Raw genomic sequence first — 15,552 nt, 5'->3', positions numbered from 1 at the left:
ATGAGGGATTGAATATCATTACAGTAAAAGTTTTAAGAATCACTCTTTGCTAATTACATACAATTTCAGAAGACCTAGAGTTTTGGAAATACTGGGTGACATAGTGAAGTGAACAGTACACCATGCTGTTTAAGAAACACTAATCTAATTAACAGTGAGCACTAACCAGTTTTTTTTTTTTTTAAAACCTAGTTCTGCTTTGTGTTGTATGAATTTGGGAAACCTAAAGAGATTCTGTAAGCTCTTACAAAACATTAAGAGCAAACAAGAAACAGTTAATGTGTGTTCACTGTAAATTTTACAGTGCAAGAAATTAGAAAAACCATTTTTAAAAAGAAAAATCGTATTTGTAAAACATGGACTTGCTGTCTATCATCCATTTAAGTTCTTTTTGTAACATGATATAAATCATTATATTGTCTTACTTCTCTGATTCGATCCACTTTATATTGAGCCACGTCTCTCTTAGCCTGATAACTTTGTTTGACTGAAGTATTAGATCATCAGTAAAAAAAAGACTTTAACTTGAGTTTTATGTTTTTATTTAATTTTAGATTCTCCAAATGTGTTGTTTTAAACAGTAAGGATTTCCCTTGGTGGTTCAGCGATAAAGAATCTGCCTGCAGTGCAGGAGATGCAGGTTCCATCCCTGTGTCGGGAAAATCCCCTGGAGGAGGGCATGGCAACCCACTCCAGTATTCTTGTCTGGAGAATCCCATGGACGGAGGTGCCTGGTGGGCTACAGTCCATGGGATCGCAAAAGGTTAGACACAACTGAAGAGACTTAGCATGCATGCACATAAACAGTTATTACATACTTGAAATTTATTACCAAATATGCAACATCTTAGAGGGTACAAGTTTACTAGGATAGAAAATTTGAAAAGTTAAGAAAACTCTGAAGCGAAATAGAATTGAGTAAGAAGGGAGAGTGTGTCTAGAAGAATTTCATTTGGTACAGAGATCCAATACCATAAAAACGTCTTTTCTGAAAGACGATTTTTATAAATCCAACATTTTTTGTCTTTCCAATAATTTTGTTATACGAATTCCTGGCAGAAGAGAATAATCAGTCCGCTAGAGGAGTTACTTGTGTTGGGATTTTATCTTTGTTTTCTTGAGTAAGATTTACTGATTACAAATGTCTTACATATAATTTCTATCTGTATGGAACTGACAACAAGTATAGGAAGGTTAATTTAAGAAAAGTTCTGTGTTATTACCTCTGATGAGATGAGTTTCTTTGCTGTCTTCTGTTGTGTGCCTTTCTTCTGCTACTTAGTATCTGATCAGGGCATAGAAACATGGCATATGAGCAGCTCTCATTCCTGTAACTCTTGTTATCCAGTCATTCGTGTGCCTCCTTCATGAGGATTCAGTATGGCTGTGGTGCTGTTATCCCTCTGATAGGAACTCTAACTCGGTGTAAAGCCCCAAAGGTCTGATACTTATTTTATATTGTACTATGTTTTATTTACAGTGTTGTGTTTGTTTCAGGTGTATAGCAAAGTGATACAGTCATATATATATATATATATATATACACATATACATATATGAATTAACAAAAGCAGTTCCCGTCTTTTGATGGAGTGCTCGTGGTTTATAACATAAATGGCATTATTTTGAGAGAGGATAACTTAGGTATGGTATTGGGTTTTTTTTCTTTTTGCAGCTTGAGGCAGTTGTAAAATAACTTAATGTAGCTTTTTACAACTGTGTATTTGATAGTATTTTTTCATTTGGTGAAATTTTAACTGTTAATGTTTTTGGCATTGTGCTTTGTACCATTTATTAAATAATAAAAAAAAAAAGAAACATGGCATAGCAGACTTTGAGGTCCAAGATGTTAAAGGCAGAGGAAATTAAAAGTGTGGCTGCATGTTTCATAATCTGACACTTTTGGCTCCTATATCAAAGTTATACGAGATAGTTTATAACCAGCTTATTTGTATTTAACCAAACATTTCCCTCATTTCCATAAATAGTTATAAGCTCATTGATGATTTTAAGGATCGATGTATATGAGTATTCCAAGTGTTAAAGTGTTTTCTAAACCAATATTCCCTTTTACCTGAAATAATGTTACATAAATACTTTATGTAAAGTGTAGAGTTTGAAACACTAGCTCAACACTGAACACTAATTGGCCCTGTGTGCATTTTGAAATGTTTCTGAAAGAATGAGGGAGAAGTTGAATTTGTATTTGAGTTTATCCTAAATCTAACCATTATTTGTCTTCATACTAGAATTGTAAAATGTATTGCATAATATATTATGTAATACATGAATGCCAGTTATAAACAAAAATTTCCAGTTCTTCCTTTTCTCTTCCCATTTTAATTATGGGTTCTTAGGAGTTTCTTTGCTTTTTTTTTTTTTACTGAATCCCAGTATTTTGATTTCAGTAAGAACTGTCTCCATCAGTTCAGTCGCTCAGTCATGTCCGACTCTTTGTGACCCCATGAACCACAGCACGCCAGACCTCCCTGTCCATCATCAATTCCCAGAGTCCACCCAAACCTGTGTCCACTGAGTCGGTGATGCCATCCAACCATCTTATCCTCTGTCGTCCCCTTTTCCTCCTGCCCTGAATCTTTCCCAGCATCAGAGTTTTTTCAGATGAGTCAGTTCTTTGCATCAGGTGGCCATAGTATTGGAATTTCAGCTTCATCAGTCCTTCCAATGAACACCCAGGACTGATCTCCTTTAGAATGGACTGGTTGGATCTCCTTGCAGTCCAAGGGACTCTCAAGAGTCTTCTCCACCACCACAGTTCAAAAGCATCAATTCTTCGGCGATCAGCTTTATAGTTTAACTCTCACATCCATTCATGACCACTGGAAAATCCATAGCCTTGACTAGACGGATCTTTGTTGACAAAGTAGTCTCTGCTTTTTAATATGCTATCTAGGTTGGTCATAACTTTCCTTCCAAGGAGCAAGTGTCTTTTAATTTCATGGCTGCAATCACCATCTGCTGTGATTTTGGAGCCCCAAAATATAAAGTCAGCCATTGTTTCCACTGTTTCCCCATCTATTTGCCATGAAGTGAGGGGACCGGATGCCATGATCTTAGTTTTCTGAATGTTGAGCTTTAATAGTAGTGTGTTAATGTGTTGAATGTGACTTTACATACTTCAGAATCAAAAGGTCTGGTTTTAAGACCTGGCATGCAGTTATAGAAGATGACAGAATCCAACTCAGATGGTTCAGGAGGACTACAGGGATAGGGGTGGAGTAAGGAAACTGACAAAGGATGTGTCTTCACTGGTTACAGAGGGAAGCTTGAAAGGGGAAGGAAAGCGTAGTGTCATTAGAGCCTACTGAGAGCTGTGGAGAAGTGGGTACCTGACAGGAGCCATGGATGATAAAGGGACCCAGCATCTGTCACAGAATATGACCAGTTGGAAGGAGGGAATTGGAAAAAAATAATCCAGCTTTTCTCTGCCAGTGATGGACAGTACTGGAACTGAGGAGATGCTGTTCAGATCTGCTTCCTTTGGGCACAGAGTAGGGCAGAAGAATTTTGGAGGGATGGGGTAATGGCGGTATGATAATAACCAGGACAACTACTAATAAGAGTGGGACTGACTTAAGGTAATATTTTGGGTTCAATTTCTTATCTCTAAATTGCAGATACTTTACTAGGGTTGATGTGCTCATTAAGTGAGCCATATCAAAGTACTCCAATAGTGCCTTGGTCTTGTATTTTCTAGAAGTTTTGATAAGGTGTGCATTTGAAAAGCTTAGCTTTATTTCTCTTGGTGCTGTGCTGCATTTGTTTCATAAAAACTTTGATTGCCACCATACTTTTGAGTGTATGTTAGTATTTGTGTTTCCCAGTGATTTTGGGGGCTTCCCTGTTAGCTCAGTTGTAAAAAATCTACCTGCAATGCAGGAGACCCCCCGGTTCGATTCCTGGGTTGGAGAAGTGATAGGCTACTCACTCCAGTATTCTTGGGTTTCCCTGTGATTCAGTTAGTAAAGAATCTGAAAGACCTGGGTTCGATTGCTGGGTTGGGAAGAACCCCTGGAGAAGGGAAAGGCTACCCACCCCAGTATTCTGGCCTGGAGAATTCCATGGACTACAGTCCATGGTGTTGCAAAGATCTGGACATGACTGAGTGACATTCTCTTTAGTTCGGTGATTTTTGAGAAGTGAACAATCATTGTTCAGTAGTGCCCAGGATTTAAGACTTTTTTTACTTACTGCCAAGTGAAAGGTTTCACTCTTTTCATTCTTGGTGTAGACAGAGCACTGCTTGCTTCTGAACTTATGGATTAAGTGCTTTTGAGATGCAGAAATTATCTCCCTGGTAAAACATTGGTCAGACTTCACTGTCCCTCGTTTACCATTGATGTATCCTTAGTGACTTCTTCTATTTTCTTGAGACAGCAGTGATTGTATTTTCATATTTTTTCCTCCTAATTCTTACTGTATTTCTTCTCACCGAGATGTGCTTTCATCCAGTTTTACCTTTGAGCGTTAGTAGGTCAGACCAGAATCAAGCATTCACTCTGTTTTCAGGAAATGGATAGCCACTAGATGATATTTTACTTAAAAGCACTTTTTGTTTTTTTAAAAATTCTCTCACAAAAACTATATTGTGATTTTGAAATTAAATACTTTCTATTTAATTTACAGGCTCAAGTTAGCAGTTTTGTACATTGCAGATTGAACTTTTCTGAATTACTGACTAAATTTTAATTATTTTCCACCAGACGATCTGCCAAATCACGAAGCAGAAGCCCATATTCATCTAGGCATTCAAGATCTCGTAGCAGGCATAGATTGTCTAGATCCAGAAGTCGTCATTCTAGCATTTCTCCTAGCACACTAACTCTGAAGAGTAGCCTGGCAGCTGAATTGAACAAGAATAAAAAAGCACGAGCTGCAGAGGCAGCACGAGCTGCAGAGGCAGCTAAGGCCGCAGAAGCAGCTAAGGCTGCTGAGGCTGCTGCCAAAGCTGCCAAAGCTACCAACACTTCTACGCCTACCAAGGGGAACACAGAAACTGGTGCCAGTGCATCACAAACCAACCACGTGAAGGATGTGAAGAAACTTAAAATTGAGCATGCATCTTCTCCCTCAAGCGGTGGAACTTTGAAAAATGACAAGGCAAAAACAAAGCCACCTCTTCAGGTAACGAAAGTGGATAATAATCTGATTGTAGATAAAGCCACCAAGAAAGCAGTTGTAGTTGGAAAGGAGAGTAAATCTGCTGCTACAAAGGAGGAACCAGTATCTCTTAAAGAGAAAACGAAACCACTTACACCAAGCATAGGAGCCAAGGAGAAGGAGCAACATGTGGCTTTAGTGACCTCTACCTTACCACCCTTACCTTTGCCTCCCATGCTGCCTGAAGATAAAGATGCCGATAGGTAAGTGCAAAAAATTTTGTTGTGACTGGTTAAAGGAAATCTCAGTTTGAAATGACAGATTATTTGACCCCGCCCCCAAAAAACTTTATGAAAGACTGTTTAGTAAGTTAATTAATTTTCTTTATGGTATACAACTTAAAATGAAGCATATTGCTTGTAAGATGAGAAAATTATAGCTTATGCTAAGAATTTCAGGTAAAAATTGCCATTGTCATGGGATATAATGTATATTTCAGTTTAAGATTGGAAATTAGAAATGTCAGTATTTTCTTTGGCTGAGTATTCTTTGATGTTATCAGAGACAGGACATTTTATAATCGAATCTGTCCTGGGTGATAATTTCATATTATCTTGCTTATTTATAAGTGTTTTCACTGACCTTATAAATTTATCACTTTAGGTCCCTTTATGAATACATCATTTTTTAGTTTTTTATTGACTTAATTTTTTGCAACTAGAGATTAATTACATGTTACAGAAACTTCATAATGTGTTAATGCTTTCCTTTAAATTATTTATAAATTTCTGCTGTTGGGGGTATAGCTAGTACTTTATTTTGAAACATTTTAAAGAGGATGAAGGTAAGAATGACTAAATGTATATGCAGTTCTAAGAATGTTTCTCAAATTGTGCTCGGATGGAAACTTTATGCTGTGTGTGATTTGCCTGTTGACTTGACCTTTTTCATTTTTATTTTTATGAAGAAATTATAACTCCGTCTCCCCTTTTTGTTAAAAAACAACTATGGGCAGTTTTTCTAGCTGGCATCTTTAGGGAATTTGAAAACAAGTTGATGAAAGTGCCATGTGGGCAGGTCTTTCAAGCACTCACTTTGGCTAGCTTTATGAAAATTTTGTAGTTTAAACAAAAATAAATTATAATTTTATGCCCTCTGAAGCATCTTTTCTCTTTTGTATTTTCAGTACAATCAGAAATGTTGCTAAAGAAACCCCATCCAATTTAATCAGGTGTTATCTAGTTATACTATTCTAAATGTGATATTTACAGGTTTGACTGTTTTTGTTAGGAACACTGAAGGGACATAACAGTAGTGATTTATAGTTTCGATGAGTCCTGGAATAGTTTGTCCAGCACAGAGAGGACAAAACTGTGTCACTCAGAGTCCAGAACTGAGTCACTTCATTAGTAAGAGAATAAGCCTATTGCCGACAATCTAGTTCTGGACCAGTGAGACTAGTTATTCTCTACTTTACTCTTCATATGTGCTGTAGGGGTAAATTTTACTGGTTAGAATTCAGGATATGTGCTTAGGTGGTGGCTGCTTATTAAGAAGGGTATTCTTTGTGCATCTGTTTTTAATAAGATGGTGGCACATTCCATACTTGGTTATTAAAAATTTTTTTGACTCACCTTCTTTGCTGTCTTCTTTTTTATTGTGTCTCTGTTCTTTTTTGCTTTGAATGTTTTTGTATGTTTCAGGGATATAGAACTTTTTTAAGACTCTTAAGTACTACTACTGACATATTTGGCCACAGATTGATTTAACACCAGTTACAGCCACTCTTCTTTTTGATGTTCCAAATTTGATTGTCTGAAATTTGGCCAGTGGGAGCTCCTTTAAGCCTTTGTCATTTTGATATGACCCCTTTTATTTTGGAGTGCATTCTTGCTTCCCATCCAAACAGTCTTTTATATTCACTTTGAACTTTGCTTCTCTCCCATCTCTGGAATCTATTTCTCTCTAAAAATCATAAGATAGACTGTTAACTATACGTTTACATCTAATCATCTTTTTAAAAAAATGAGGATCATACCATTTATAATATTCTTCCTCTCTTCTTTTGAAATTTAGTGTATTGGAGATCTTTCCGTGTTGGTAGAGATAGATTCAGTATTCCTACACATGGAAGTGGATGCATCACTTTCTTATTAATTATTCTGCTGTTGATTAATGGATATTTAAATTTATAATTGTTTGCTATTAAGCACTCCTTATGCATTAATATTTTATGTACACATGAGCAATTTATGTAGGATAGTTATGTGGTCAAATATCCACATTTAAAAATTTGATAGAAACTGCCAAATTGTGTCTTAGTAGGATTGTGTGTCAGTTTATGTAGGCAAATGTATAAAATTGCTTCAGTATCACTAAATATTGCCAATTTTGAAATATTGAAAATCTTTAAAATATGTGATTAATTTTGCATTTTTCTGATTATTGAGATATAGCATCTTTCTGAACATTTGTTGGCTATTTATTTTTTCCAGTGAATTGCTTGTTCAGGTCTTATGCTGACTTTTCCTTAAGATTATTATTATTTTTTTATTTGATTTATAGGTACCCCTTATGTTAGGATCTTGATCTGTGCCTGTCAGAGTGTGTTGCTTGTCTTTGAGATTTGTTTTGGCTGTGTGAATGTTTTCCATTTTGAATGTATTTGGATCACTCATTTTTCCATTAAAACTTACAGGTTTAAAAAGTTTTTAAAGGTTGATTCACATCTCACAGAAATTTGGTTTTGTTTATGTAGGTTTTATTTATGTATGTATGTAGGAGAAAGACATGGTCTGATTATCCACTCTCGTCCACCACCTTTTGGACTAATAGATCAGTTGTTGCTAACATCATTTATTGAATACTCTATCTCACTGACTTCTAGTGTCATATATAAAAATTAGATGCAGGCAGATAATGTAAAAGTGAAGGGATGGAGTAAATGACTGTTTAGTGAACAACCCAACCCTTCAGACTCAACTTCAATGCTGCTGTGAGTGAATTTGGGTCCAGTGTTGGCATTTTTTTCGTTATTCTTAGATAAATTTTAAATCATTTGATTTCTCTTGCTTGATTTTTTGTTTGGCACTTGATTAAATGCAGTTATTAATTTGGAGACTGACAGCTGTACAGAATTGGAACTTCCCATATGAAAACATCGTTTCTTTTCTTTCATTCTTGTCTAGTTTTGTGTTTATCAATCATGTTTTAATTTTCTTCTCTTGATCTTATACATTTCTTATTAAGGCATTTTATTGTTTTTTGTTACTGTAGTATATGGGAACAAAAGTCATTACATATCCTATTTTGTTATTGCAAGTATTCAGTGTGAATATATTTTAAATTATATAGTATTATTCTTGGGAAGTAATATTTCATTTCTCTTAAGTCTCGGAGCCTTACTGAATTTAATGATATATATATATAGGCAGTCTTTTACATGCTAACTTGTAAGTAAAATAAGACTTCTGCTCCGTCCATCCCCTTGTTTAATTGTTTTTGTACAAGCAAATTTTTGACTAAAGTCTAATTATGAGTTAGAGACTGCTGCTGCTGCTGCTAAGTCGCTTCAGTCGTGTCCGACTCTTAGCAACCCCATAGACGGCAGCCCACCAGGCTCCCCTATCCCTGGGATTCTCCAGGCAGGAACACTGAAGTGGGTTGCCATTTTCTTCTCCAATGCATGAAAATGAAAAGTGAAAGTGAAGTCGCTCAGTCGGGTCCAACTCTTAGCGACCCCATGGACTGCAGCCTACCAGGCTCCTCTGTCCATGGATTTTTCAGGCAAGAGTACTGGAGTGGGGTGCCATTGACTTCTCCGGAGTTAGAGACTACAGTTCTCTAAATAAATTATTTTAAATAATCAGGTGGTACCTTTTCTAGAAAAAAGCTTTTATTGTCTTTCAGTCTTGAGTTGGCTACCCTTTAGTTCCATATTACTCTGGAAATTAGTGTGTTTAGTACTTATCCTGCTGCTTACTGATGTCTTCCAAAAGACTGAAAGCTTCTTTCTGAGAAGAACTGAATCTTAATGTTTTTGTGAATTTTTTCTGTTGTTAAATTATAGTGTTTTATGTAACACCTAACACATGGACATGTACAGTGAATATTTGTTAAATGGTGAGACATTAAAATTGAAAAGTAGGTTGCATGACACCATTACTATAGAAATAAAACTGCAATCCAATTTCCTTTTGAGCTTGTTTTCCATGTTAGAGGTTACCTTCTAGTAAGTAACCTAGGGTTGTGAAGAAAAGTCATAATTTTATTGATAGTTTTTATCAGATGGTATTAAAAGATCCATATATTTATTGTACAATAATATTAATGTTCAGCGTAAATAGGAGAAGTGATAATTAAGTAAAATAACTTATATTGTTAACATCAGTAGTAATTTCTGACTACAGCAGTGTAGTTTCACTAAATTTTTTAAATTCTGGGACTCATAACTGTTATGAAAGTATATGAAGTGAGGCTTCTCTACTGTCTCAGTGGTAAAGAATCCACCTGCCAGTACAGGAGAGAGTGTTCAGTTGCTGATAGGGAAAATCCCGCATGCTACAGAGCAACTAAGCCTGTGTGCCACAACTATGGAGCCTGTGCTCTAGAGCCTGGGAGCTGCAACTTCTGAGCCTGAGCACCTCAGAGTCTGTGTTCTGCAATAAGAGACACCACTGCAATAAGAAGCCTGTGGACCGCAGCAACAAAGACCCAGCGCAACCAAAAATAAATAAATAAAATTATATATAAAAAATGAAACTATGTGAAGTCCAAATTTTATTATCATTTTAAGAGTCTCTTTCAATGTGTTATATTTGTAATGTCTGGAAGGTTTAAAATAATTACCAGGTTAAGATATACTTAAAAAAGTCAGACCCTAAAATGTATTCATAAAAAGTATAAAACTGAGCTTAATTTTCTACTGTAATTCTGATAAACTAGAATCTTAAAAAAACTTAAAAAAAAAAAAAGAATCATTGTCCAATTCGAGAAAAATTTATTCGGAAAAGGAATGAAGCTAAATCAGTTCTTTGTGTGCATGCTCAGGCCTGTCTGACTCTTTGCCACCCAGGGACTGTAGCCCTCCAGGTTCCTTTGTGTATGGAATTTTCCGGGCAGGAATACTGGAGTGGGTTGCCATTTACTATTCCAGGGGATTTTCCTGACTCATGGATCGAACGTAGGTCTCTTGCATCTTCTGCATTGGCAGGTGGATTCATTTCTGCTGACCTACCTGGGAAGCCCTAAATTAGTTCCCTGTGGTTATTTGAATAGGGAAGATAAATAATAGCATGTGGTTTATTTCTTAAAACAAAATGTTTTTTTGTCTTGCTACCAGAATCTAACCAAATGCTTTGAAACTAATGAATTTTCCTGTAAAGCATGACTACTTGACTTTAAGTTTTAATTTATAGTTTTTTTATAGTAATCCTGTATCATTAAAAAAGAAACATTTTTTAAGAACAGTTTTAGTATTTACAGAAATTTACAGTGATATTACAGAGGGTTACCATATACCTTGCACTCGGTTTCATTATTCACATCTAACAGTATTAGTATGGTACATTTGTTACAATTAATGGACCAATATTCATACATTATTAGTAACTGAATTCCATATTTTTCTTAGTTTTCCATTGTTTTTTTTATCTAGTTCTGTATCATTTTTACTCCCAAATTTTGTATTTTGCAGTTGAATATAGCTGGAAAGTAAGCTAGTCTTTTGCCATTGCATATTTCATAAATGTATTTTTATTTCTCAGTGACATAAATTTTGTGTTTATTCGTGATTCCTTTTTAGCTTGCGAGGAAATATTTCAGTAAAAGCGGTTAAAAAAGAAGTAGAAAAGAAACTGCGATGTCTACTCGCTGATTTACCACTGCCCCCTGAGCTACCAGGAGGAGATGATCTCTCAAAGAGTCCAGAGGAAAAGAAAACAGCAACACAGTTACATAATAAAAGGAGGCCTAAGTATGTGCTTGCTTTCTGCCTGCTCTTAAATTGGCCAGAGATGATTCTGTATCATCAGAAAAAAAATCATAAAATACAAAATTAAGATTTTTAAAAAGTGTATTTATTTTTTCAGCTTAAGTATATGAATAAATTTTATTGGAGCTTTGGAAATTTTTTTCATAATTGCCTGAGTACTTACTCAAAGTGACTAATAAAACCACAATTTTTTCTCAGTTTGTAATGTATTGATTTCTTGGGATATTATATGTGTTGAAGAAAACTTCTATAATTAACATATTTAAATGACAGAAATACTGAAATTGGGCAAGGTGGAAGTCAGCATTCAGTGAGCCCAAACAAAATTAGAAATGGGCGAGCTGCTGTGTGTTCCTTTCCTTTTAGCTCCATTTGCTCCCATAACTAATGCATTCTTCATTTTGCAAGAGGTGGAGTGGAAGAAGGTTTGAAATCTGTATCCTAAATTAGCTTCAAGTAAGTGCCTAGAGATAACTCTTTCCCTTGAAACCTGCTCATCAGTTAAGGAGAAGAGAATGATGATTGCTTTTTTTTTTTAACTTAATCAAAGAAAAGTGTGAGTAAGCCTTTGAGTTAGATCTGATTTTAGAATTGCTGTTTCAGGTAGTGTCTAATATAAGAATATGAAGTGATTTTCTAGTGTAGAATAGAAACCTAGAAAACTTTTAAGATAATCTCTCCTTGAGTATTGTAGCTTAATTACTTAAATTCTGTTACCTGCCAGAATGTTAAAATACTACAGAGTTATATATCTTCTTGACGAGTGTCAAATATTTGTTGTCTATATAATGCACACTTTTTAAAAAGTGTGGATTCCTAAGGGATGATTATATTAATATTTCTATATTCTCTTGACTGAAAGTCTTTCTGGTGCTTCTATTTTTAAGATGGTTTTATTGAGCCATAAGTCTAAATTTGTTAATATGCTTTATAGTTCTATCTTTGGTAATTTTCATATTTTTAAACTTTTGACTTTTGAAAGCAAATATGTATAGATTTGTTGTCAGTGAATGAAAAAGAAAACACTGGTGGCTGGTTAGAGAGCTTTGACTTTTTGGACTGGTGTTGCTTTGGTCCACTCACTGAAAAATTACATTGTGTTTCTGAAAGTCCTTCATAAACACTTTACTTCTCTTTCCTATTTTGTTAGTCTACAGAAGGAAAGTCAGTATGCAGAAATAACTTGACTTTCATGATGATTTATAGTACCAACTCACAGTTACTTGTCTTAGATGATCACAGATATACAAGGGTGAGGGGAAATAAAAGATATAAGATTGGGGGGAGGGTGGATACTGAGTATTAAATAGTTTATTCAGTTTGCTTGATTGTATATAAAAACTTCAGAACTATATTTGATAGAATATGTGGGCCTCGCTATGGTGAAATCAAAGAGAAAGATATTGACTGGGGAAAACGCTGCGTGGATAAATTTGATATCATCGGAATTATTGGAGAAGGTACCTATGGACAAGTTTACAAGGCCAGGGATAAAGACACTGGTAAGAATGCCAAGTATTTTGGATCTTTGGGTCTATGTTCATGTTTCTCTTCTAATGTATAACTTGAGGAAGTTTCAGGAAAAAGTTAAACTTGAATTTATCATGCTCTTGTTTCATCTTGTTTTTGGTTTCATTTTATATATAGACTAACGTTAAGATATGAGTTCAGGTAACAAGGTATATACATATATATGTTTAAATTTTTTTTTTTTTTTTAGTATTTATGTTGTGTAATATGGGGGAATTTAGATTTTTTTTCAGTCAGTAAAATTTTATGTTGTTAGTAATCAGGTGGAAAGTAACTTGACCTTAATTAGTAAATTTTGTTCTATTAAGACTTATGTGACACCTATATTTTGGCCCCCCCATGTTTTTTTTCTGTAGAAATTATCCTTTATTTGGAGGCCAGATTTTGCAGTGTAGTCTTCCAGATTATAATGAGTCACCTGAGAGAAAGTTTTAAAAAGCCTTGGAGCAGAGGAAAAAGTAATTATGTTAGAGGTCATATATTTTACTAATAAATAGTGCTTAGAGCCAGTATTTAAGTTTTATTTATAGTTCCTTGTTGACAGAAACCAATACATAAAATAGCATAGGTGTTTGAGGCCACTTAGTATAAGGGAGACTGTCGTATGCATAGAAACTTTGAAGTGAATTATAGCATGCAGCAGTAAAATAATATTTATAAAGATGATTCTGCATTATCAAAAGAGATTGAATTATAAAGCAAGGAATCATACTGTATTTTAGAGTTCTGTTAAAAAGAATCAACTAGGTTTTAATGATTAAAAGTAAAAATGTCCTTCCTTTGGAAAATTTACAAGTACTGAATTCTTTTTTCCTACAAAGAAGTGGAATGAACAAACTTACTATAGTGAATTTTCTCTTAAAATAAGATTTCTGTGTGTGTGTTTTAGTACACACACCAGGCTTCTTTGGTAGCTCAGATGGTAAAGAATCCACTTGCAAGCGGGAGACTTGGGATTCAGTCCCTATTGGGAAGATCCCCTGGTGAAAGAAATGGCTGTCCACTCTGGTATTCTTGCTGGAGAATCCCATGGACACAGGAGCCTGGCGGGCTACAATCTATGCGGTTGCAAAGAGTTGGACATGACTGAATGACTAACACTTCAATACTTAGATTATCTGTTACAGAACTCAGTTGTATGTAAATTGTGAAATCATTTAGTGTTGAGGGAAGAGCACATAGTTTGGAGACAGCTAAACCAGATTTTGAATCCCAGTTTCACTACTAGATGACTGTGCATCTTTGGACAAGTTAATATATATGAGCATATCTTCTTATCTGTTTAATGTCCAGAGTTTTTGCATCTGTTTTAGAGAGATTTTATATATGCATAAGCAAATTAGGTGTATATTTAGTGTTCCCTCTTCATTTTTTAAAAAAAGCAGTGTAATGTATCAACCCTTGTTATCTTGCTTTTTTCATTTAATGCATCTTATCATAAAATAACAATACATTTGGACCTACTGTGTCCTTTTTAACAGTTATATAGTATTCCGTAGTTTGATAAATACCCTATAATTTATTTAACCAGAGACTTTTTGAACCATAATTTTATAATTTGGTATATTGGAAACCAAAATATATTTTGTGGTTTGTAATTTCAAGAGGTAGGAACTGAAATTATGAATTAAAAATTTGGGGGATTTCCTGGTGGTCCAGTGGTTAAGATTGCAAGCTTCCTCTTCAGGGGCATAGATTCCATCCTTGGTTGGGGAACTAAGATTCCCATGAACTGCCGGGTGCAGCCAAAAAGAAAAAAGTTTAAAATGTTATTTGGTTTTGTTAGTTGGTAACCTGATTTTATTTACTTTTCTAATAGGAGAAATGGTAGCCTTAAAAAAAGTGCGCCTGGATAATGAAAAGGAAGGGTTTCCTATTACAGCAATTCGAGAAATTAAAATTCTCCGGCAGCTTACCCACCAGAGTATTATCAATATGAAGGAAATAGTGACCGATAAAGAAGATGCTTTGGACTTTAAGAAGGATAAAGGTATGTGTGCATATTTATATAATCAGCTCTGTATATCATGATGTTGCTAATTTATATATTTTGGTATTGATCATTTAAGTATTTATTAGGTACAGTAAAGCCATTGCCTTAATCTCAAATTTACTAAATTTTTTCCTAAAAATTTATTGAATTATAGTTGATTTACAGTGTTGTAATAATTTGTGCTGTGTATCTAAGTGATCCAGTTTTACATTTATATACATTCTTTTCCATATTCTGATATGAATTTCATGTGATGATAAACAGAATATTGACTATAGTTCCTTGTGATATACAGTAGGACCTTGTTGTTTATCCACTGTATTTTTAATAGTTTGCATCTGATAATCCCAAATTCCCAATTTTTCTGTCCCCCATCTCCCCTCCTCCTTGGCAACCACAAGTCTGTTTTCTATGTCTGTGAGTCTGTTTTGTTTTGTAGGTAAGTTCACTGTGTCACATTTTAGATTCCACATGTAAATTATACCACATGATATTTGTCTTTGTATAACTTCACTTAGTATGATCATCTCTAGGTTCATCCATGTTGCTATAAATGACATTATTTCATTCTTTTCTGTCTGAGTGGTATGTCTGTATACCACATCTTCTTTTCCATTCATCTGTCAGTGGACATTTGTGTTGTTTCCATGTCTTGGCTGTTGTAAATAGTGCTGCTGTAAACATTGGGGTGCACGTATCTTTCTGAATTATAGTTTTGTCTGGATATATACCCAGGAATCAGATTCCTGGATCATAGGGTAACTCTATTTTACTTTTCTGAGGAACCTCCATACTATTTTCCATAGTGGCTGCACTAACTTGTGTTCCCACCAACAGTGCAGGAGGGTTCCCTTTTCTCTACACCCTCTCTAGCAAGTTATTTGTAGACTTTTTAATGCTGGTCATTTTGAACTGG

The 15,552-nt window shown here is 34.9% G+C and overlaps 1 protein-coding gene across 2 annotated transcripts in view; it reads left to right on the top strand.

The window, feature by feature from the left end:
- Nucleotides 1-15,552, top strand: part of CDK13 (cyclin dependent kinase 13) — a 136,258-nt gene that overhangs the window by 34,240 nt on the left and 86,466 nt on the right. For both annotated transcript variants that reach the window (XM_055421149.2, XM_055421150.2), the window contains exons 2-5: nucleotides 4,725-5,384; nucleotides 10,925-11,095; nucleotides 12,476-12,615; nucleotides 14,463-14,633. In XM_055421149.2, the coding sequence (XP_055277124.1) occupies nucleotides 4,725-5,384; nucleotides 10,925-11,095; nucleotides 12,476-12,615; nucleotides 14,463-14,633 (1,142 nt within the window). The remainder of the gene's footprint in view (nucleotides 1-4,724; nucleotides 5,385-10,924; nucleotides 11,096-12,475; nucleotides 12,616-14,462; nucleotides 14,634-15,552) is intronic.

Source organism: Moschus berezovskii, chromosome 3 (genome assembly GCF_049115385.1).
Source record: "Moschus berezovskii isolate FMDL1 chromosome 3, NW_MosBer_1.0, whole genome shotgun sequence".
Lineage (NCBI taxonomy): Eukaryota > Metazoa > Chordata > Mammalia > Artiodactyla > Moschidae > Moschus > Moschus berezovskii.
This window is presented reverse-complemented; position numbering and strand designations above follow the sequence as displayed.